At 51.4% G+C, this 23,661-nt stretch overlaps 1 protein-coding gene across 2 annotated transcripts in view; it reads left to right on the top strand.

Annotated features, from left to right (window-relative positions):
* CACNA1B (calcium voltage-gated channel subunit alpha1 B) overlaps positions 1-23,661 on the top strand; it is a 217,778-nt gene that overhangs the window by 101,825 nt on the left and 92,292 nt on the right. For both annotated transcript variants that reach the window (XM_018056199.1, XM_018056200.1), the window contains exons 14-18: positions 353-484; positions 943-1,015; positions 17,634-17,751; positions 18,575-18,642; positions 21,575-21,681. In XM_018056199.1, the coding sequence (XP_017911688.1) occupies positions 353-484; positions 943-1,015; positions 17,634-17,751; positions 18,575-18,642; positions 21,575-21,681 (498 nt within the window). The remainder of the gene's footprint in view (positions 1-352; positions 485-942; positions 1,016-17,633; positions 17,752-18,574; positions 18,643-21,574; positions 21,682-23,661) is intronic.

The raw sequence follows: 23,661 nt of genomic DNA, 5'->3' as shown, positions 1-23,661 counted from the left end.
TTTGCTGAGGGTGGTGGTGCTGATGGACGCTCCAGTGCGGCCCCTTCTCCTGCACAGCTAGGACACACAGCTGTGGCCCTCACTCTCTGCGTGCTGGCCTAGGGGAGCTGAGGGATGCAGGCAGGTGTAGCTGCAAAGGGGGGAGACTGGAGAGCTGGTGTGGGAGGCGCGCGTGAGCCCAGCTCTGAACGTGCAGTCTCTGCCGTCACCCTGGGCCGCTGCAGTGCAGAGGGGTTGTGGGCCCCTGGAGAAAGTGCGTGTGGGGCCCTCAGGGCAGGAGGTGCCAGAAGCCACAGGCATGGCCCTCGGGGTCCCGGTGTCCTGGCGCACTCAGACCAGGCTGCCCCCGCAGGTACTGGAGCTCCCTGCGGAACCTGGTGGTGTCCCTGCTCAACTCCATGAAATCCATCATCAGCCTGCTCTTCCTGCTCTTCCTCTTCATCGTGGTCTTCGCTCTGCTGGGCATGCAGCTCTTCGGGGGACAGTAAGTGAGGCCGGGCCCCTAGGGGCAGGGCCAGGGGACAGTGCTGCTGGACTGCCACCCTGCTTCCCCCACTAAGGCCCCAGGAAGGGCTGCTGGCCCAGACACAGCTTCCAGGTGCCACCCCTCCTGGAGAAGGCAATGGCACCCCACTCCAGTACTCTTGCCTGGAAAATCCTATGGACGGAGGAGCCTGGAAGGCTGCAGTCCATGGGGTTGCTAAGAGTCGGATACGACTGAGCGACTTCACTTTCACCTTTCACTTGCATGTATTGGAGAAGGAAATGGCAACCCACTCCAGTGCTCTTGCCTGGAGAATCCCAGGGACAGGGGAGCCTGGTGGGCTGCCGTCTATGGGTCGCACAGAGTCGGACATGACTGAAGCGACTTAGCGGTAGCAGCCGGCCCTCCTGGGCCCAGTGGACCTGCCTCTGTCTGTCCAAGACCCTTGTTCTTCTCAGGTTCAACTTTCAGGATGAGACTCCGACAACCAACTTTGACACCTTCCCTGCCGCCATCCTCACTGTCTTCCAGGTAAGGCTCCCGGCTCTGGACTAAGTCGCGGCCGCAGGCCTATGTGGGTGCGGGGGAGGCAGCCTGCCTTCAGCCCCTCAGTGCCCGCAAGGACACAGGCACAGTGGGCCTCTGGTGTCAGGCCCTGGTTGGGACCCGGCTTGGGAGCGAGCCTGCCAGGGGCAGGTGGATGCCCCAGGAGGCCTGGCTTCAGTCGTCGCTTAACTGTCTGCCGGAGACCTGGAACTGATTACAGCTATCTTTGTCCTTTGCAAACACAGCGGAAAGCTGTCCCCAGGCTTCTCACCCAGGGGCTTGGCCCAGCAGCCCCTCACCTCTCCTTGTATCTGAACACACACTCCCTGCAGCCCCTGGGGGCACGTGGGTCAGGGCCCCATTCATGGTGGATTCTGCGTTCCCTCCTGAGAACTCTTGGTTGAGCTCTCTCCTCGACACAGAGCTATGGCTCCCTTATGCCTCCACGACGGGCCTCCTCCATGTGATAAGGCAAACATCTCTGTCCCACACAGTGCCCTTGGCCACGTCTGAGACCAAGCAGGACCAGGGCGGGGGTGGGTGCCCATGATGGGGCTTCGAGAAGCCGCCACACCAGAGGCAGTCTGGCCAGGGGCCTGCCTGCCCTCAGCCAGTGCTGGAGCCACGGCGAGCATGAGGAGTGGGGACCTGCTGGCCCCTCTCTCAAAGGAAGGGACTTTCCAGCTGACTGTTTGAACCACTTGCTGATGGAGTGACTCAGTGTGGTGATTTCCACCCCCTGAGCCTCCCGTCATGGGGGAGCCCTGCAGCTCCTCCGCCCCCAGGGACAGGGGAGAGCCCTCTCCTTCCAGAGGGCCATCCTCTCCTGGCCTGACAGGACTTCAGACCCTGCGCTGCCACCGCCCACTCCCCACCTGACCCCACCTCAAGTCCTGTGAGCTCAAAGGGCTGGGGTGCCTGTGAGCATGCTGCTGTTCTTGCCTAAGTCTCTGTCAAGGCGCCCACAGATGACACAGATGACTGTCTAGCCGTTTAAGGTGGCTGAGAGAGTAGTTAGGGCTGGAGGAGGCCGAGTGGATCGCCAGGTACGGGCATGTAATGCCCTCAGGATGGCCCTGGGCCAGTGGCCTGAGCGCCCAGGGTGGAGCCCCTGCTCTGAATGGGGTTGGAGAGGGCACAGGGAGGCGTGTGATGGGGGTGGGGTGGAGCGGGAGGACAGCCTGGACTCTGCTCCCAGTGAGGCTGACCCCGTGGAAGAGCGCCGACCGTGCCCACAGGTGGAGTTTCCGTCCTAAGACACGGAAACAGCAGGCGAATGCAGGCGCCTTCAGCCCTCAGATGGCCAAAGGTTGAAGGAAGAGGGGCGCCTCAGAACCAAGAATATCAGGTTACTGTGACAAGTAACTGACAATTCTGGAAGCGAAAATACAGCTATTTAAATAAACAGAGGGTGAACCGCACACTGATGTGGTCCTGGTGAGAATGGGGGAGCTGGCAGGTGTGGAGGGCCTGAGCCCACTGCGGCTCAGAGGCACAGAGAAGGCGCCAGCGACCTTCCAGAAAGAGCCGAGACCTGGACACTGCCCAGTAAAGAGAACATCTTAAAATCTGTTGTAGAAAGAAGGATTTCCTGTGAAGAATGCCAGTCTGATGGCAGGAGGTTGGGGAAAAGTAACTAAAATTCTGAAGGACAGCTCCTGTTGCTCTAGAGGAGAGCGTGGTCTGAGCTGGAGGAGGCGCACCCAGGAGTCGCGGGAGCTGCGGCCGACTGCTGGGAGTGCTGCAGGCGCGACGCGGGCGGGGCTGCAGCAAGCCAGGGAGAAGCAGAAACCCAGACGGGCCTCAGAAATGGGATAGTCCGTGAACAGTGATCGAAAAGTCTGCCTATCCTGGCCACCATGCTGGCAGTTGAACAAGTGAATTCTGCCAGCTGTTCATGAACGGTGGCTCCAATTTTATACAGATGACTCCAGAGAAGATAGAAAGGAGATCCCCCCCTTTATGGACCTGGACTAATTCTGATATGAAAATGCTGGACGAAGACAATATGACAGGAGAAACGGTATATATTAGCATCACACAGAGAGAGACAGACATCCGGAGGGGAATGAGAGCCAATCGACCTGGCTGTACTTAAAGATTGTCCTTACCATCACACAGAGAGAGACAGACATCCGGAGGGAAATAAGAGACAATCCAACCCGGCTGTCCTTAAAGATATCCTTACGATCAATGTGAATTTACCCTAGAAATGCAAGACGATTTAACATTAGAAAGTCTATTACTGTAACTCACCATCTTAACAGACTGACGAAGGAAAAGAATGTACGATCAGAAAGAGCATCTGAGCTCCAGAATGTACCATCAGAAAGAGCATCTGAGCTCCAGAATGTACTATCAGAAAGAGCATCTGAGCTCCAGAATGTACCATCAGAAAAGAGCATCTGAGCTTCTGAGCTCCAGAATGTACCTCAGAAAGAGCATCTGAGCTCCAGAATGTACCATCAGAAAGAGCATCTGAGCTCCAGAATGTACCATCAGAAAGAGCATCTGAGCTCCAGAGTGTACCATCAGATAGAGCATCTGAGCTCCAGAATGTACCATCAGAAAGAGCATCTGAGCATCTGAGCTCCAGAATGTACCATCAGAAAGAGCATCTGAGCTCCAGAATGTACCATCAGAAAGAGCATCTGAGCTCCAGAATGATAACCATCAGAAAAGAGCATCTGAGCTCCAGAATGTACCATCAGAAAGAGCATCTGAGCTACCAAGAAATGTACCATCAGAAAGAGCATCTGACCTTCTGAGCTCCAGAATGAGCTCACCAGAGAACATCAGAAAGAGCATCTGAGCTCAGATGTCCATAGAAAGAGCACTGAGTCCAAAGTACCATCAGAAAGAGCATCTGAGCTCCAGAATGTACCAATCAGAAAGAGCATCTGAGCTCCAGATGTACCATCAGAAAGAGCATCTGAGTCAGAGTGTACCATAGATAGAGATGAGCTCAGATGTACCATGAAAGAGCATCCGAGCTCCAGAATGTACGCCATCAGAAAGAGCATCCGAGCTCCAGAATGTACCATCAGAAAGAGCATCTGAGCTCCAGAATGTACCATCAGAAAGAGCATCTGAGCTCCAGAATGTACCATCAGAAAGAGCATCTGAGCTCCAGCATCAGAAAGAGCATCTGAGCTCCAGAATGTACATCAGATAGAGCCTCTGAGCTCCAGAGTGTACCATCAGAAAGAGCATCTGAGCTCCAGAGTGTACCATCAGAAAGAGCATCTGAGCTCCAGAACATCAGATTAGCTCCAGAATGTACCATAGTGAGCTCCAGAATGTACCATCAGAAAGAGCATCTGAGCTCCAGAATCCCAAGAAAGAATCTGAATGTACTCAGAAAGAGCATCTGAGCTCCAGAATGTACCATCAGAAAAGAGCATCTGAGCTCAGAATGTACCATCAGAAAGAGCATCTGAGCTCCCATCAGAAAGAGCATCTGAGCTCCACCATCAGAAAGAGCATCTGAGAAGAATGTACCATCAGAAAGAGCATCTGAGCTCCAGAATGTACCATCAGAAGAGCATCTGAGCTCCAGAGTATACCATCAGAAAGAGCATCTGAGCTCCCATCAGAAAGAGCATCTGAGCTCCACCATCAGAAAGAGCATCTGAGCTCTATGTACCATCAGATAGAGCCTCTGAGCTCTAGAGCCATCAGAAAGAGCATCTGAGCTCCAGAGTGTACCATCAGAAAGAGCATCTGAGCTCCAGAATGTACCATCAGAAAGAGCATCTGAGCTCCAGAATGTACCATCAGAAAAGAGCATCTGAGCTCCAGAATGTACCATCAGAAAGAGCATCTGAGCTCCAGAATGTACCATCAGAAAGCATCAGCTCCAGAGTGTACCATCAGAAGAGCATCTGAGCTCCAGAATGTACCATCAGAAAGAGCATCTGAGCTCCAGAATGTACCATCAGAACGAGCATCTGAAGCTCCAGAATGTACCTCAGAAAGAGCATCTGAGCTCCAGAATGTACCATCAGAAAGAGCATCTGAGCTCAGAATATACCATCAGAAAGAGCATCTGAGCTCCAGAGTATACCATCAGAAAGAGCATCTGAGCTCCTAGAATGTACTCTGAGCTCTAGAATGTACCATCAGATAGAGCCTCTGAGCTCTAGAGTGTACCATCAGAAAGAGCATCTGAGCTTCAGAGTGTACCATCAGAAAGAGCATCTGAGCTCCAGAATGTACCATCTCTGAGCTCCAGAATGTACCATTAAGAGCAGAAAGAGCATCTGAGCTCCAGAATGTACCATCAGAAGAGCATCTGAGCTCTAGAATGTACCATGAGATAGAGCCTCTGAGCTCCAGAACCATCAGAAAGAGCATCTGAGCTCCAGAATGTACCATCAGAAAGGCATCTGAGCTCTGAATGCTCAGAAAGAGCATCTGAGCTCCATGTACCATCAGAAAGAGCATCTGAGCTCCAGCCATCAGATAGAGCATCTGAGCTCCAGAATGTACCATCAGAGAAAGAGCATCTGAGCTCCAGAATGTACATCAGAAAGAGCATCTGAGCTCCAGAGTGTACCATCAGATAGAGCATTCTGAGCTCTAGAATGTACCATGAGATAGAGCATCCGAGCTCCAGAGTATCAGAAAGAGCATACCACCATCAGAAAGAGCATCCGAGCTCCAGAATGTACCATCAGAGCATCTGAGCTCCAGAATGTACCATCAGAAAGAGCATCTGAGCTCCAGAATGTACCATCAGAAAGACATCTGAGCTCAGAATGTACCATCAGAAAGAGCATCTGAGCTCCAGAATGTACCATCAGATAGAGCCTCTGAGCTCCAGAGTGTACCATCAGAAAGAGCATCTGAGCTCCAGAGTGTACCATCAAAAGAGCATCTGAGCTCCAGAGTGTACATCAGATAGAGCATCTGAGCTCCAGAATGTACCATAGGAAAGAGCACCTGAGCTCCGAATGTACCATCAAAAGAGCATCTGAGCTCAGAGACCATCAGATAGAGCATCTGAGCTCCAGAATGTACCATCAGAAAAGCATCTGCCTCCAGAATGTAAGAAAGAGCATCTGAGCTCCAGAATGTACCATCAAAGAGCATCTGAGCTCCAGAATCATCAGAAAGAGCATCTGAGCTCCAGAATGTACCATCAGAAAGAGCATCTGAGCTCCAGAATGTACCATCAGAAAGAGCATCTGAGCTTCTGAGCTCCAGAATGTACCTCAGAAAGCATCTGAGCTACCATCAGAAAGAGCATCTGAGCTCCAGTACCATCAGAAAGAGCATCTGAGCTCCAGAAGTATACCATCAGAAAGAGATCTAGCTGAATGTACCATCAGAAAGAGCATCTGAGCTCTAGATGTACCATCAGATAGAGCCTCTGAGCTCCTAGAGATGTACCATCAGAAAGAGCATCTGAAGCTCCAGAATGTACCATCAGAAAGAGCATCTGAGCTCCAGTACCATCAGAAAGAGCATCTGAGCTCCAGAATGTACCATCAGAAGAGCATCTGAGCTCCAGAATGTACCATCAGAAAGGAGCATCTGAGCTCCAGAATACCATCAGAAGAGCTCTGAGCTCCAGAGTGTACCATCAGAAAGAGCATCTGAGCTCCAGAATGTACCATCAGAAAGAGCATCTGAGCTCCAGAATGTACCATCAGAACGAGCATCTCTCTGAGCTCCAGAAGTAAAGAGCATCTGAGCTCCAGAAATGTACCATCAGAAAGAGCATCTGAGCTCCAGAGTATACATCAGAAAGAGCATCTGCAGAGTATACCATCAGAAAGAGCATCTGAGCTATGTACCATCAGAAAGAGCATCTGACCATCAGATAGAGCCTCTGAGCTCTAGAGTGTACCATCAGAAGAGCATCTAGTGTACCATCAGAAAGAGCATCTGAGCTCCAGAAGTACCATCAGAAAGCCATCAGAAAGAGCATCTGAGCTCCAGAATGTACCATCAGAAAGAGCATCTGAGCTCCAGAATCCATCAGAAAGAGCATCTGAGCTCCAGAATGTACCATCAGAAAGAGCATCTGAGCTCTAGAATGTACCATCAGAAGAGCATCTGAGCTCCAGAATGTACCATCAGAAAGAGCATCTGAGCATCTGAGCTCCATGTACCATCAGAAAGAGCATCTGAGCTCCAGAATCAGATAGCTCATCCAGAAAGAAGCATCTGAGCTCCAGAATGTACCATCAGAAAGAGCATCTGAGCTTCTGAGCTCCAGAATGTACCTCAGAAAGAGCATCTGAGCTCCAGAATGTACCATCAGAAAGAGCATCTGAGCTCCAGAGTATACCATCAGAAAGAGCATCTGAGCTCCAGAGTATACCATCAGAAAGAGCATCTGAGCTCCAGAATGTACCATCAGAAAGAGCATCTGAGCTCTAGAATGTACCATCAGATAGAGCCTCTGAGCTCTAGAGTGTACCATTAGAAAGAGCATCTGAGCTCCAGAGTATACCATCAGAAAAGAGCGTCTGAGCTCCAGAATGTACCATCAGAAAGAGCATCCGAGCTCCAGAATGTACCATCAGAAAAGAGCATCCGAGCTCCAGAATGTACCATCAGAAAGAGCATCTGAGCTCCAGAATGTACCATCAGAAAGAGCATCTGAGCTCCCAGAATGTACCATCAGAAAGAGCATCTGAGCTCTAGAATGTACCATCAGATAGAGCCTCTGAGCTCCAGAGTGTACCATCAGAAAGAGCATCTGAGCTTCAGAGTGTACCATCAGAAAGAGCATCTGAGCTCCAGAATGTACCATCAGAAAGAGCATCTGAGCTCCAGAATGTACCTCAGAAAGAGCATCTGAGCTCCAGAATGTACCATCAGAAAGAGCATCTGCGCTTCTGAGCTCCAGAATGTACCTCAGAAAGAGCATCTGAGCTCCAGAATGTACCATCAGAAAGAGCATCTGAGCTCCAGAACGTACCATCAGAAAGAGCATCTGAGCTCCAGCAAAAGCACAGCCAAGCACCAGAGTGAGGAGCAGACGGAATGAGATGAGCAAACCGTGCTAATTGTGGAAGCTGGGTGATGAGTGTGTGGGGCTGCATCACACCCTGTACTCTGTGTGTGTTTGAGAAAACCCAGCACTCCTCCAGACAGAAACTCTTAGCAGACTATGCCAGTATCAGTGGTCTTGGTGCACTAGAATAAGAAAAAGATGAAATAAAATTTCTCAGGATTGCCAAGGAAGAAATAAAAATGTCATTATTCACAGATGAAATATTTATGTACTCAGAACACTTGTGTTGTTGCTGCAGATGGTGTGGGACAGACAGTTTGGTTATCCATAGAGAAAAAAAGGAAGTTGGATTTCCACCTCGTAGCAGATTTGAAAATCAGCTCAGATGAATTAAGACATAAATGTGAAAAGCAGATTTCAAATTTTTGAATGTAAAGGAGAGCACTGTTCCTAACTGAGGGCCTTCTTAAGGAAAAGATAGAAATGCACAGATCATAAATGAAACCTTTGGAAAATTTGACTATTGAAATACAAATTTCTGCATCCAAAAATTATCATAGAATGTCAGAAAAGTCATCGGCTGGAGCAGATATTTCCACAGCATCAGCCAATAAACAGTGACCAGAATAAATAACCAGCAACCAGAATGAGGGCTTCCCAGGTGGTGCCAGTGGTAAAAAACCCACCTGCCAATGCAGGAGGCTCAAGAGACAGTTTCCATCTGTGGGCTGGGAAGACCTCCTGGAGTAGGAAACGACAACCCGCTTCAATGTTCTTGCTGGGAAATTCCATGGGCAGAGGAGTGTGGCGGGCTACAGTCCATGGGGCTAAAAAAGTCAGACATGACTGAACAACTGAGCAGAGTAAGCAAAATAAATAAAGACTTCCACAAATCAAAAAGGGAAAGCAGTGGCAGAAACATGCAGCAGGAACGGGCAAAGTGTGTGAGAAGGAACTCAGGGCAGGAAAGTAGGCTGAAGAGCGGACCTATAAAAGCCGTCAGCTATTACTTGTAGTCAGGGAAATGCAAATGAAACCCACCTCTCAGTCCAGCTGAGATTAAGAAACCTAACGGTCTCAAGTTTTAGAGAAAGTGGACGTGAAGGTCACTCAGTCATGTCCAACTCCTTGTGACTCCATGGACTATACAGTCCATAGAATTCTCCAGGCCAGAATACTGCTGTGGGTAGCCTTTTCCTTCCCCAGGGGATCTTCCGAACCCAGGGATTGAACCCAGGTCTCCCACACTGCAGGCGGATTCTTTACCAGCTGAGCCACAAGGGAAGCCCCAAGTTTTAGAGGCGATGTGGAGAAGTGAGGATTCCCTTGTGGTGTTGGTAGGTTGATAGAAATTTGAAATACAAATCGCTTTGGAAACTGATGTCAGGTATCTAACCCACTGGCACTCCCATGGAAGGAGCTCCTGTTGCGGGTACATGCCCTGGGAGGTCCCTGGCCAAGTGCGCAGAGGCCTGCGAGAGCATCGAGGCTGCATCACATGCGGCGGTGAAACCCTGGAGACCTCTGCGTTGCTCCTCCTCAGGAGAGTGATAAGAGGAGTGTGTTCTGTCCGGGCAGCAGCACCGTGAATGAATGGCCTGGAATTAACTATACTAACATGGATCAGAAGCAATGTTACTCTTAAAAGAGCAAGATTCAGAATAGTGCAAATCATATGATACTTTTTAACTAACTTTAAAAATTGGAGCAGAGTTGATTTACAGTGTTATGTTAATTTCTGCTGTATAGGAAAGTGACTCAGTTATGCATATACATACATATATATATTCTTTTTTTCATTCTTTCCCATTATGGTTTAGCATATGCTACTATTTAAATAAGGATGAAAACATCTTATTTCCAAACACTGTGTAACAATATTGTTCATGTCATATATACAAGTAGAAATGTAAAAGCCTGCATGGGAATGACTAACACCAGAGTCAGGGCTAGGTGGGTGTGGGAGAGGAGGAATGAGACTGAGGACTTCTACTCAAGGACCTTCAGGTACATTTTTTTTATATTAGCTTTAAAAATTTTTTCCCATATTACCTTATACATTGCTGTTAGCCATGAGGAAACGCAAAGCAAATATTGAATGCTTTTATTTTTTTAAACTTTTTTGCATTTTAAAAAATTTATTAATTTTAATCTAAGGCTAATTGCTTTACAATATTGGTTTGATTTCTTCTATACCTCAGCGTGAATTAGCTGTTGGTGTACATATGTCCCCTCCCTCTTGAATCCCCTTCCCCTTCAGCTACATTTTAATGTTTTATTTCTTAAGCTGGGAGTAGGTACACAGAGCTTTAAATATTATTCATTGTACCTTTCTGAATGTGTGAAATAATACATACTTTAAAATTAAATGAATGCTGCTGCTGCTGCTGCTAAGTCGCTTCAGTCGTGTCCGACTCTGTGCGACCCCATAGACGGCAGCCCACCAGGCTCCCCCGTCCCTGGGATTCTCCAGGCAAGAACACTGGAGTGGGTTGCCATTTCCTTCTCCAGTGCATGAAAGTGAAAATGAAAGTGAAGTTGCTCAGTCGTGTCCGACTCTTTGCGACCCCATGGACTGCAGACTACCAGGCTCCTCCATCCATGGGATTTTCCAGGCAAGAGTACTGGAGTGGGGTGCCATTGCCTTCTCCGAAAAGATAAACTAAGTTAACATTAACCAAGAGAAAGCTGGTGTAATGGTAACATCAGTCAAAATAGAAGGTGAAGAAAGCTTTAGTAAACTACATTTGCATAACAATAAAGGGCAGCCATGAAATTAAAAGATGCTTACTCCTTGGAAGAAAAGTTATGATCAACCTAGATAGTATATTCAAAAGCAGAGACATTACTTTGCCGACTAAGGTCCGTCTAGTCAAGGCTATGGTTTTTCCTGTGGTCATGTATGGATGTGAGAGTTGGACTGTGAAGAAGCCTGAGCGCCGAAGAATTGATGCTTTTGAACTGTGGTGTTGGAGAAGACTCTTGAGAGTCCCTTGCACTGCAAGGAGATCCAACCAGTCCATCCTAAAGGAAATCAGTCTTGGGTGTTCATTGGAAGGAATGATGCTAAAGCTGAAGCTCCAGTACTTTGGCCACCTCATGTGAAGAATTGACTCATTGGAAAAGACTCTGATGCTGGGAGGGATTGGGGGCAGGAGGAGAAGGGGACGACCGAGGATGAGATGGCTGGATGGCCTCACTGACTCGATGGACGTGAGTCTGAGTGAACTCCGGGAGTTGGTGATGGACAGGGCGGCCTGGCGTGCTGCGATTCATGGGGTCGCAGAGAGTCGGACATGACTGAGCGACTGAACTGAACTGAACTGAAAGGGAAGATTCAGTGTAAGAACATGGCTTCCCAAAGCAAAGACTGACAGGATTACAAAGAGAAATAAAAAGTCCACTCTCTTTTCAGGGATATATATTTCCAGCAAGCTGAAGGATGAAGCTGATGAGATTAGAAAGGATATCAGCTGATGCCTACAAGAGCTTGCACAACCGATAGTGGGTAAAACGCTCGTTTGGGGGCACAGAGAACTTCTACAGAGACGGATCGCTCGTTAAGGCACTCAGGAAATCCCTACAAGTATTAAAGAATTGCTCTCCTACAGTGAACATGCTTCTTATAAAAAACAAGTTTTACTTATTTATTTAACATTTGGCCACACTCTGTGACATGTGGGATCATATTTCCCTGTCCAGGGACCGAATCTGCACCCCCTGGATTGGAACGTGGCGTCTTAACCACTGCACCACCAGGGAGGTCCCAGAGCACATCCTTGGCATTACTTAAATAAATACAAACCACCAGCAAACAATCACATAAACTCGTCCCCATATTTGGAAGCTGAAGGGTTGTGTTGAAGAAGACATCACAGTGGATACCACAGAATACTTAGAACTGGATAATAATTAGCAAAACTTAGAGGATGAGTTTGAAGCAATGCTTAGAGAAAGATTTAAAATCTTAGAGGCAACTATCAAAATAAGAAAATGACTGAAAATAAGAGAATGGCTGAAAATAAATATGTTAAATACTTATCTTAAAAACTAAAAAAAAAGAATAATAGAGTAAACCAAAGAGAAGCTGAAAGCTGAAAAAATAATGCTAAGAGCAGAAGTTAGTGAAACAGGAAACTGGCATACCGAGATAACAAGGTCGTAAAAGCTCATTGTCAGAGAGCGCACGGGCGTCCAGCCACATCTGCCTCTTTGCGGCCCATTGGACTGTAGCCCTCTGAGGGCTACAGATGTGTACAGATGTGTATCCTTCAGGGATGGCAGCACCAGGCATTTCTGGGTTGGTGTCTCAAAGTGTCTTCAGTGTGTGACAGGTGTCCTGGAGGCGTGTTAGGACAGTAAGTGTCAGAAGGTCAGATACCATCTGAGCCTCCTGGCTCCACTTCAGAGCTCTCTCCCCCCATAGCTCTGTGAGGCAGGGGCTTTGTTTTGTCCTCTGATGCGCAGAAGTGCCTGAAGGTTGCCTGGCACGCATCAGGCACTCTGCTTGCTCAGTGAAGGTAGATGCAAGTAGTCTGAAATAAAGCATTCAAAAGTCAAATCCAATTCTGTATAAAGCAGAGCCTCAAAGCTAAACTTCGCTTTTCTTAGCAACATAGTGATTGGCCAATGTGATTTCCTGATCGCTGCGTGTTAGAGAAAAATGAGCAGATCAATAGATGCAGAAAGTAAAACGGCGACATTATGATGAAAAACATGTTCTACAAAGAACTTACAATACTAAGGACTCAAAAACAAAAAAAGCAACCCCTAACAAGCCCACAGCTAGGTGGGATAGCTAATATGGATGAGCTTCCTATTTGAAGGGACAGAAATGTTCTAAAATTGACTGTGGTAGCGGTTGCATATATGTGTGAATGTACTAAAAACCACTGAACTGTACACTTTAAATGACTGATTTATATGATATGTTAACTCTATCTCTTAATTTCTTCTAAGAATCCCTTAGAAGAAATGGAGTAGCCCTCATAGTCAACAGAAGAGTCCAAAATGCAGTACTTGGATGCAATCTCAAAAATGCCGGAATGATCTCTGCTCGTTTCCAAGGCAAACCATTCAATATCACAAGTAATCCAAGTCTATGCCCAATCCCTAATGCTGAAGAAGCTGAAGTTGAACATTTCTATGATGACCTACAAGACCTTCTAGAACTAACACCAATAAAAGATGTCCTTTTCATCATAGGCGACTGGAATGCAAAAGTAGGAAGTCAAGAGATACCTGGAGTAACAGGCAAGTTTGGCCTTGGAGTACAGAATGAAGCAGGACAAAGGCTAACAGAGTTTTGCCAAGAGAACACACTGATCACAGCAAACACCTTCTTCCAACAACACACGAGATGACTCTACACATGGACATCACCAGATGGCCAACACCAAAAACCGATTGATTATATTCTTCACAGCCGAAGATGGAAAAGCTCTATACAGTCAGCAAAAACAAGACTGGGAGGTGACTGTGGTTCAGATCATGAACTCCTGTTGCTGAATGCAGACTTAAATGAAGAAAGTAGGGAAAACCAGTAGACCATTCATGTATGACCTAAATCAAAGTGGAAGTAACAAATAGATCAAGGGATTTGATCTGATAGACAGAGTGCCTGAAGAACCTTGAACAGAGGTTCATGACATTGTACAGGAGGCCGTCCGTGATCAAGACCATCCCCAAGGAAAAGAAATACAAAAAGGCAAAATGGTTGTCTGAGGAGGCCTTACAATTAACTGAGAAAAGAAGAGAAGTGAAAGGCCAAAGAGAAAAGGAAAGACATATCCATCTGAATGCAGAGCTCCAAAGAAGAGCAAGGAGAGATAAGAAAGCCTTCCTCAGCGATCAGTGCAAAGAAATAGAATGAAACAACAGAATGGGAAAGACTAGAGATCTCGTCAAGAAGATTAGAGATACCAAGAGAACATGTCATGCAAAGATGGGCTCAATAAAGGACAGAAATGGTATGGACCTAATGGAAGCAGAAGATATTAAGAAGAGGTGGCAAGAATACACAGAAGATCTGTACAAAAAAGATCTTCACGACCCAGATAACCACGATGGTGTGATCACTCACCTAGAGCCAGGCATCGGAGTCCAAAGTCAAGTGGGCCTCAGGAAGCATCACCTCGAACAAAGCTAGTGGAGGTGACGGAATCCCAGCTGAGCTATTCCAAGTCCTAAGAGATGATGCTGTTAAAGTGCTGCACTCAATATGCCAGCAAATTTGGGAAACTCAGCAGTGTCCACAGGACTGGAAAAGATCAGTTTTCATTCCAATCCCAAAGAAAGGGAATGCCCAAAAATGTTCTAACTACCACACAATTGCACTCATCTCACACATTAGCAAAATAATGCTCAAAATTCTCCAAGCCAGGCTTCAGGAGTATGTGAACCGTGAACTTCCAGATGTTCAAGCTGGATTTAGGAAAGCAGAGGAACCAGAGATCAAATTGCCGACATCCGTTGGATCATTGAAAAAGCAGAATTCCAGAAAAACATCTGCTTTCTTGACTACACCAAAGCCTTTGATTGTGTGGATCACAAGAAACTGTGGAATATTCTTCAAGAGATGGGAATACCAGACCGGCTTACCTCCTGAGAAATCTGCATGCAGGTCAAGGAGCAACAGTTAGAAACGGAAATGGAACAATGGATGGGTCCAGGTTGGGAGAGGAGTACATCAACGCTGTATGTTGTCACCTTGCTTATTTCACTTATATGCAGAGCACATCATGGGAAATGCTGGGCTGGATGAAGCACCAGCTGGAATCAAGTTTGCTTGGAAAAATATCAATAACCTCAGATGTGCACATGACACCATCCTTATGGCAGAAAGCAAAGAGGCACTAAAAAGCCTCTTGATGAAAGTGAAAAGTGAAAGTGAAGTCGCTAGGTCATGTCCGACTCTTTGTGACCCCATGGACACCAGGTACTCTGTCCGTGGGATTTTCTAGGCAAGAGTACAGGAGTGGGTTGCCATTTCCTTCTCCAGGGAATCTTCCTGACCCAGGGATCGAACCCAGGTCTCCCACATTGTAGACGACGCTTTACCATCTGAGCCACAGGGAAGTCAAAAGTGAAAGAGGAGAGGGAAGAAAGTTGGCCTAAAACTCAGCATTCAAAAAGCAAAGATCACAGCATCTGGTCCCATCACTTCATGGCAAATAGATGGGGAAACAATGCAAACAGTGACAGCCTTTATTTTCCTGGGCTCCAGAATCACTGCAGACGGTGACTAAAACCATGAAATTAAAAGACACTTGCCCCTTGGAAGAAAAGCTGTGACCAACCTAGACAGCATATTAAAAAGCAGAGACATTACCTTGCCTACAAAGGTCCATCTAGACAAAGCTATGGTTTTTCCAGTGGTCCTGTATGGATGTGAGAGTTGGACCATAAAGAAGGCTGAGCGCCGAAGAACTGATGCTTTTGAACTGTGGTGTTGGAGAAGACTCTTGAGAGTCCCTTGGACTTCAAGGATATCCAACCAGTCCATCCTAAAGGAAATCAGTCCTGAATATTCATTGGAAGGACTGAAGCTGAAGCTCCAATACTTTGGCCATCTGATGTGAAGAAGTGGCTCTTTGAAAAAGACCCGGGTGCTGGGAAAGATTGAAGGCAGGAGGGGAAGGGGATACCATGGATGAGATGGTTGGATGGCATCACCGACTCGATGGACATGCGTTTGAGCGAGCTCTCAGAGTTGGTGATGGACAGGCATGCTGCAGTCCAAGGGTCACAAAGAGTTGGACATGACTGAGCGACTGAATGAACTATATCTAAATAAAACTGTTGTTTTAGAATGACCGTAGCAAACATTGCAGACAAAAGATTGTTGACGGTGAATTTCATGTGCAATGTGACTGGACCATGGGGTGCCTGGATTGGACACTATTTCTGGGTGTTTCTGGATGACGTGAACGTTTGAACTGGAGGACTGAGAAAGCAGATGTGGGAGCCTCATCCAGCCCACGGAAGGCATGGAGTAAGGGACAGTCCACTCTTGCTGCTCAAATATGTTTGAGCTGGGACATTCAGTTTCTCTTGCCCTTGGACTCAGATTTGGGCTGAAACTTACACCGTCATCTCTCCCCGTCAGCTGTGGGTCTTGGGACTTACTCTCCATAATCACAAGATAAGATATACCTAGACATCTCCCATCGCTTTTGTTTCTCTGGAGAACTCAGACTAATACAGGTTGAAAGCATTATGACTAAAGAAAAACCAAGGGTAGCTAGTATTCAGGCAGTTGAAGTCAATGTAATAAGGAAAAGGAAGAGATAGGAGGACTGGAAAGGAATAGACAAAGGATGTGATTACATAGAAACCCAGAGACTCAGTTAGCAATAATGAGAGAATTCACCAGTGCTGCTGAACACAAGAGAAGCATTTGAAAGATAGAGCTTTTCTATATCCCTGTATTACTAAGTTAGAATATTCAACTAAAATGAAAGATTTCATTTACAGTAGTTACAAAAGCTATGAGTTACCCAGAAATAAATCCACAAGAAATATGCAAGACTTACATGTGAAATTGTAACTTGTTATTAAAAGACCTGAAGAACTGAAAACAAAGGTTTTAGAATGGGAAGCCTTATTGTTGTAAAGGGGTCAGTTCTCCCTAATTTAATCAGTGATTCAAATCCCAGCAGAACTTCTCTTGGCATTCAGCATGTCAATTCTGTGGGACAGTAAATATCCAGAAATAGCAAAAGCAGCTCAGGGTGGAGTGATCGGCCCCACTGTGTGTCAAGGCTCACTATGAAGCCACCACAGTGAAGATCAGACAGACGGGTGGACGTGTGGAAGGGCCTGTGCTGCGCTTTCCAGGGACGGTGGGCTTACGTGTCCACATGGGCTGACTTCAGGGAGGCAACGGCGAATGAACAGAACCGTGTGTGTAGCCTGGCGCTTTTCTCTGCACGTTTGGAGCACACATGGTATATTGTGTGTGTACATGTGTGTGGTGTAGATGGGAACGCACCCCAGATTTGTGATTGCGGTTGCCTGTCAAGGGTGATCATGGGCGATGGGACCTGACGCAAACATTACGAAATGCCAGCAGTCTCCATCTTGAGTGGTGGACGCATGAGAGTCTGTTGTCTTATCCCCTTGCACTTTTCCAAAAGTACAAATGAAAATGAGACCCGTTTCCTGATGGGGCAAGGATTGTGTGTAGCCGCCCTCATAGCCTGGACCCACTGGACTGAGGAGGTAGCAACCTGGAAGGTCAGAGGCTGCGGCTGCTGCCTGGCCTTGAGAGCTCATGCCGCCCCTGAGCCCTGGGTTCCTCACCTGCGTGGCAGTGACCTGTCACCTGGGGACGTGGGGAGCCCACCAGGCGGACCCCACTGGGCTGACCCCACACAGCCCAGTGCTGGTCTCCTTGCCTTTGCTCGCCTTCTCTCCCTAGAGCTCCCTTTCCGTTCTTGGTAGAGACTCAGCCCAGCAGCCATGGCCCTTCTGGAAGCTTCTTTGGAAGCCCCTGGGCTGCCTTGCGTGTCATCCAAGAACCTGTGTGTGCACACACGTGTGCCCTGGGCTCAGCTGTCTCTCCCTGGGCATGTGTGTGGGCGCTGGGGGCTATGGGATGCGCCTGGGTGCTCTCCCTCCCTTCCTCCGCAGATCCTGACTGGGGAGGACTGGAATGCGGTGATGTACCATGGGATCGAATCACAAGGTGGAGTCAGCAAGGGCATGTTCTCGTCTGTGTACTTCATTGTCCTGACGCTGTTTGGGAACTGTATCCTCTGTGGGCTGGGCGAGGGGGTAAGTGCCTCCTGGGTCCCTCTCCTCCTCCCCCACCATGGTGGGCTGGGAAAGGAGGACTCGGGGAAAGACATGAGCTTTGAGCCTGAGGGCAGCTGTTTGTTTTGTTTTCACTTCAGTTTAAATTAGTAATTAGGTTTTGGCACCAAGCTTTTAAAAAGCCTCCCCCTGGTAGAAGTGAATGTGCAGGGAAGCGCAAGGGAAGGTCTTGTGTGGAGGGCGCTCCTCAGGCTTGTGTCTGGAGTCGGGAGGCGGCTCTGCAGGGTCAGGGCAAGCCCAGCTGGGGAGGCTCTGCACAGGTGCCCCCATCCTGCCTGACTGGAGTGTTTCCCTGCTTCGGGGCCCCACGGGGCACGGCCTTCATCCTGCTCTCTGGGCATGGCAAGGCCTCTGGGTTGCCCGCGGCTTTGGGCAATGCCAGGAGGCAGCAGCTGACCTCAGTGTGCTGTCTCATGGGTCTGCTGCAGCCCTGCATAGGTCTATCCATGAGGCGGAACCCTGGGGTGTGGTTCCCCTTGAGCCCCAGGGTATTAATGCCTCCTTGCCAGACAGGGGGCCCTGAGCTACAAGGTCACCTACCCAGATATTGCATCAAGGAGGCTAGGGGGCCGCCGTCTAGCAGCTGGGCTGGGCTGTGTCTGACGGGGGCTGACATGGCTGGAGGGTTGGGGGATCGGGGGACACCCAGGAAGGAGGCAAGGCTGGCCAGGACCTGGGAAGATGTTGCATGGAGGAAGCCGTGGCCTGCCCGTGGGGAGGCTGGGGCACAGATGTCCTTCCTTAGCTGGAGCCACCAGACACCCTGCTGAATGTCTTCCTGGCCATCGCTGTGGACAACCTCGCCAATGCTCAGGAGCTGACCAAGGTATGTGGGTGGGTGCACACCTGCGGCCCAAGGATGGGTGGATGGGGTCAATCCATGCCACCCTGGAGAGGCTGCGGCGTCATGAGGGGGCCAGGTCCTGCTTTAGGAGCGTGTGGCCGCTGTCCCGGGGCTTTCCTCAAGTCCTGGATATGCAGGGATGTGGGGGCACTGGAGAGGCAGGGGACACTGTGCCAGGAAGGGGGGTGACCGTGAGGGCCACTTCTGGGAAGTCAAGACCTGGGAAGGATGGCCAGAAAAACAGGAGGCCGCGTGGGAGCAGGAGGTGGCCCACAGGGAACGCAGCCCAGAGGCAGGCCTGGATGGTGGGGGTGTGGCTGCCCTGGGCTCAGGACTGAAGGGCACGGTGGCCTCAGTGTGTGAAGTGGCGGCTGTGTCCTCTCAGAGAGCCATCGTGAGGTGGGCCTTAGGGTCTGAACACCCCAGAGGGCAGTGAGGGGACCCTGTGGTCATCCCCAGGAGGGGAGGGTCCCTTATGTCCATCCCCAGATGGTGAGGGGACCCTGTGACCCTCTCTGGGAGGGGAGGGCACCCCTGTGTTTGCTCTCCTGTGTGAATGGCTGAGCTCGAGTGGTCCTGCCCTTGTGTGGTGCTGCCCTCGGATTCTGGGCCAGGCTGGTGGCTGGAGGAGCAGCTGGTGTCTGTTCCCAGCACATCCGCACCCAGCGGGACGGCTTTCTCTCCAGCCTGTGCCCCGCAGGAGCCAGCTAATAGCCATCTCACACCCCTGAGCCTGTGGGGGACGTGATCACACATGTCTCCCCATGGCATCCCTCCGGATGGTGCAGCGTACTCTCATGCTGTCTGTCCCGGGTGGTGCAGGCCGCCCGCCGTTTCAGCCTCAGGCTGGCGCTTTGACAAGCCTGGCTGCTGGCATGAAGGGGCCGTGGTTCGGAGGCCTGAGGACGCTCTGACCCTCACGGGCACGCACCTGCTGTCAGTGTGCGTGTGCCTGGGTGCACACCTGTGTGTCTGTGTGCTCGCCCCCACTGTCCCTGACAGCCACCCACTCAGTCCTGCACGTCCCAAGACTCTTAACACTGCCCCTGCTCTGGGGCTTGACTGGGGTCTCCCCTGGGGAAGCTGGGCTCTGGACGTCTCTGCAGGCTGCAGAGGCTCTGGTGTCCGTGTGCTCCTGGCCCTGCCTCCCCACCTGGCCCCCTGGGAAGAATGTTTCCCCAGGGGCTCATGGGTACGCCCGCCTCTGCCTCCGCTCGACTGGGCTGGGCTGTGCCTGTGGGTCTGGACTCCTCCCTTCCTCTGAGGGTCGGGAATCCCCCTGGCCTGCCTATTAGGGCTGTCAGTCGGTTGGACTGAATCTCGCAATCCAGGAGCGGCTGGAGAGTGGCCCAAGCCCCTGGCTGGGGGGGCCGGTGCAGCCACAGAGCACTTCTGGCATCAGGATTTCTGGAGTCCCGTGAACCAGGGGTGCTCAGCAGCCTTGGTGATCTGGCACCAGCTGTCCTGAGCTTGAGGTCAAAGCTCTCACTGCCCCTTCAGTGTTGTCAGTGGGAGGATATACTGACAGGCTGTGTCCTGGGGCCCTGTGTCCGTGCCTGGACACCCTGGGTGGTGGCCCCTTTGGACAGACTGCCCTAACTCAGGGGTCCTCTCCCTTTCGGAGGTGGAAGTGGAGGCCTGTTCGAGTCAGGCTCTGGGCACTCCTGGGCTGGCCAAGGGTCCCAAAGAGTGGGACTTGGTGCTCCCTCCTCTGTGCCCCCACTAATACACGGCGGTGCCCCTTGTTGGAAATGAACTCACGTCAAGTGTGTAGAGCAGCCACTGGAGTGACTTGAGGGCCATGAGCCTGGGTGGAGCCCGGAGCTGGAGGAGGGGCGTCCCTCGGGGGCTTCGCGGGGGGCCTGGTTCCGCTGACCTCTTGGCCCTGGAGCCGGAAGCTCTTCTCTATGGTGGGAAATGTACAGACAGCTCACAGGGGCTTAGTTGCCATTACTGTGCCCCTAAAAGCAAATTCAAGGATGTTTGGGATGTGTTGGGAATGCCAGCTTCCAGAGGAGCCAGGTGGGCCTGGGGCTGGGGCCTTGAGGGAAATAAGGATGGTCCCAGTGATGTAGCTGGACCACACAGAGACTGGTGGGCCTGTAGACTCAGCCTAGAGCTCTCAGCCTAGAGATCTGAGGAGCAGAACGTTTTGGTTTTGCCTGGTGATGTGGGCTCGGGGCTGGAGGGTCCGTCCTCTTCTGCGTGGAGTGGGCAGAGGTGGGCCAAGGCGTCTGCTCAGGCGTCACATGCTGGCCCGGAGGCAGAGAGCCTTGGGGCTCTTCTTCAGGAGCTCAGTGAGGAATCTAACCCATGGTCAGGCGCAGTCACCGCTGGGGATGGGTGGTCGGAGGTGACCTGGTGGGTCTGGGTGGGAAAGCTCTGAGGTTTTGAGGTGGCCCTGCTAGACACTCCTGGGGAGGGCTCCCGTGGGTGGTGCTGAGGGGCACCCGGGCTCAGGGAGGCCAGCTGCCCCTTGCGCTGGCTCACTGCTCTGGGGCAGAGACGGACTTCGTTCCAGTGAGACAACTGCTGGGGGTAGGCAGGAGGGGGAGCAGGTGGGAATAGAGAGGTGGGTTTGCATTTCGCCAGAATGAGACTGACACGCGGGAATGTGTTCCTGGGCCGGAGCTCCAGAGCGGTGCTGTCAGTGGTGAGCATGTGGGGAAGGGTGCTGACTGGGAACTGCTGCCTGCAGAGATGGGCATAGCAGGGGTGTCTGGAGCCTGGGTGGGTCGTGCTGAGGCAGGAGCCAGCTGTCTGGCCTGTGGCTCAGAGGGCGGGAAGGACTCAGAGGCTCTAGGAGGAAGAGCTGGTGGCGTGAGAGGAGGTCAGGTGGGGCTGAGGCTTCTGTGGGGTCTCAGAGTGGACACAGCACTCTCAGCTAGCTACGCTTTCCTGTCTGTCCAAACAGGACGAAGAGGAGATGGAAGAAGCGGCGAATCAGAAGCTTGCTCTGCAGAAGGCGAAAGAAGTGGCGGAAGTCAGCCCCATGTCTGCCGCGAACATCTCCATTGCCACGTAAGGCTCTAGGAGTGGTCACGGGGTGGTGGCAGGGCTGCTGCAGAGCCCAGCTCCTCCTGGGGCTTCTAGGGAGGGGCCCTTGCCTTGACGGGAGCCTCTCAGGACACAGCCCTCCCCAGGAGCCGAGATGGGCCTTTGAGCAGAGACCACCAGGTAGAGCCTCTGGCTGCTCCCTGCTGGGATGAGAGCAAGGTGTTGGCAGTGCTGTGGGTGGGGGTGGCCTGCCGAAGGCGGTCCCCCTGGACAGTCCTGGGCGGCTCCAAGGAATTAGTCTGTCTGACTTAGGCTCAGTTTTCCATAAATGTGCTTTGTGAGGCGAAAGATTCAACATGGTACTTCAGCAGCCCAAGAGTCTTAGCACAGTTTCCCAAAGTACCTTTGAGATTTTGGTGTTGGGACAGAGGTCAAGAGGTGGCCTCTCTGATGAGAGGAGGTCAGGTGGGGCTGAGACTTCTGTGGGGCCTCCAGGCGTGTTGCAGGAGCACCACTGCTGTGCTATGGGCTTCAGGTTAGGGCAGAGCACCCAGCCCAGGGCCGGAAGCTGCAGTGGCCGGGGGAGCTTGGCTCCCGGGGAGGAGGCAGGAAAGTCTGGCCCCGTGTCTGGTCACTGGGTGACCGCAAGAGAGCGCAGGAGGGTTGGGGCCAGACCGAGTCCACCTGGAGCCTCCAGTCTTGCCTCCAGCCCCACGCTCACCACCCTCCCAGCCCCTCGGGCTCCCGGGGCTGACCCATGGGCCCTCGCTCTGCAGCTGCGCCCCTCTGCTGTGCTGACTGAGGTCAGAGGGCCGGGGCAGCTTCAGGCCCTTCCGTGGTGAGGCAGGCGTCAGTGCTGAGAGCTCTGGTGGGGGTGAGTCTCTGGAAGTGTGCAGATGCATGGGTGAGGCAGGCGTCAGTGCTGAGAGCTCTGGTGGGGATGAGTCTCTGGAAGTGTGCAGATGCGTGGGTGAGGTTCATCTTAGCAGCTCGGTCTCGCTTGGAAGCCACAGGGCCATGGCCTGTTTTCTAGGAGGGCACTTGCAGAGGTCCTGTCTCTAAGGTGACCAGAGGTGGGGGCCTGTGTGGGAGAAGAAGCAAAGGGAGGTCCCAGGCCTTGGGAGTGAAGACGGGGGGCAGGGCCTGCAGGGAGTGAAGGCAGGAGGCAGGGCCTGCTGGGAGTGAAGGTGGGGCGGGGGCAGGGCCTGCAGGGAGCCAGGCAGGACACAGCTGCCCCCGCTCCACCAGCTGCTGCGGCCTCGGTGCCCAGTTGTCCTGAAGTCTTGTTGCCAGCACACCTGCTCTGTCTGCTTGGTCCTGGGCTTACAGCGACCCTGGGGACTCCCTGTCACAGCCTCTTCTCCCACACTGTGTAAGCTGCTGGCAGTCTGCGTGGAGGATGTGGTGGTGGCTGCGCGGTGTTTCCGCGTGGGCCTTGTGTGGTTTCTGTGTACCATTTGCCTTCAGGCTTCTCTGGAGGGGAGTGCGATGTCCTGTGTCCCCTGCTGCTGGCCAGGGCTGCCCGCTCCTTGGGAATGTGCGGCAGGGTGTCCACCCCCACCTGGGCAGAGGCCCCAGAGAGGTGGGGCCTCCCGCACAGCCACAGGGAGCTTGTCCGGACACCAGAAAGGGAGGGCTGGACGCTCTTTCTGTTTCTCTGCCCTCGCCCTGTTCAGGACGCTGCTGTGCAGGAACCAGGCTGTGGCCCTGTGTCCCCAGGGCCTGGGGGACACTTGGTGCTCCCCTCACAGCAGGCCCTGAGCTTGGTGCCGACCTGTCCACGCCGCAGCCAACCTGGGGTGTGTCCAGGAGCTGGCCCCTGGGTCCTCCTGTGGGTTCTGCAGTCCTGCCTAGGATGCAGCTTTGGGTCCTCAGATGCACGTACAGGGGCTCTGATGTGACCCCCTGAGGTCCCGTTTCCTGGAGGAGGTCTGGCCTCAGGCATGGGGGTGGGGGTGAGGCCGCTGTGCGTGGCTGTTCATTTTTCTCCGTCCGCTGAGGCAT

Source organism: Capra hircus, chromosome 11 (genome assembly GCF_001704415.2).
Source record: "Capra hircus breed San Clemente chromosome 11, ASM170441v1, whole genome shotgun sequence".
NCBI lineage: Eukaryota > Metazoa > Chordata > Mammalia > Artiodactyla > Bovidae > Capra > Capra hircus.
This window is presented reverse-complemented; position numbering and strand designations above follow the sequence as displayed.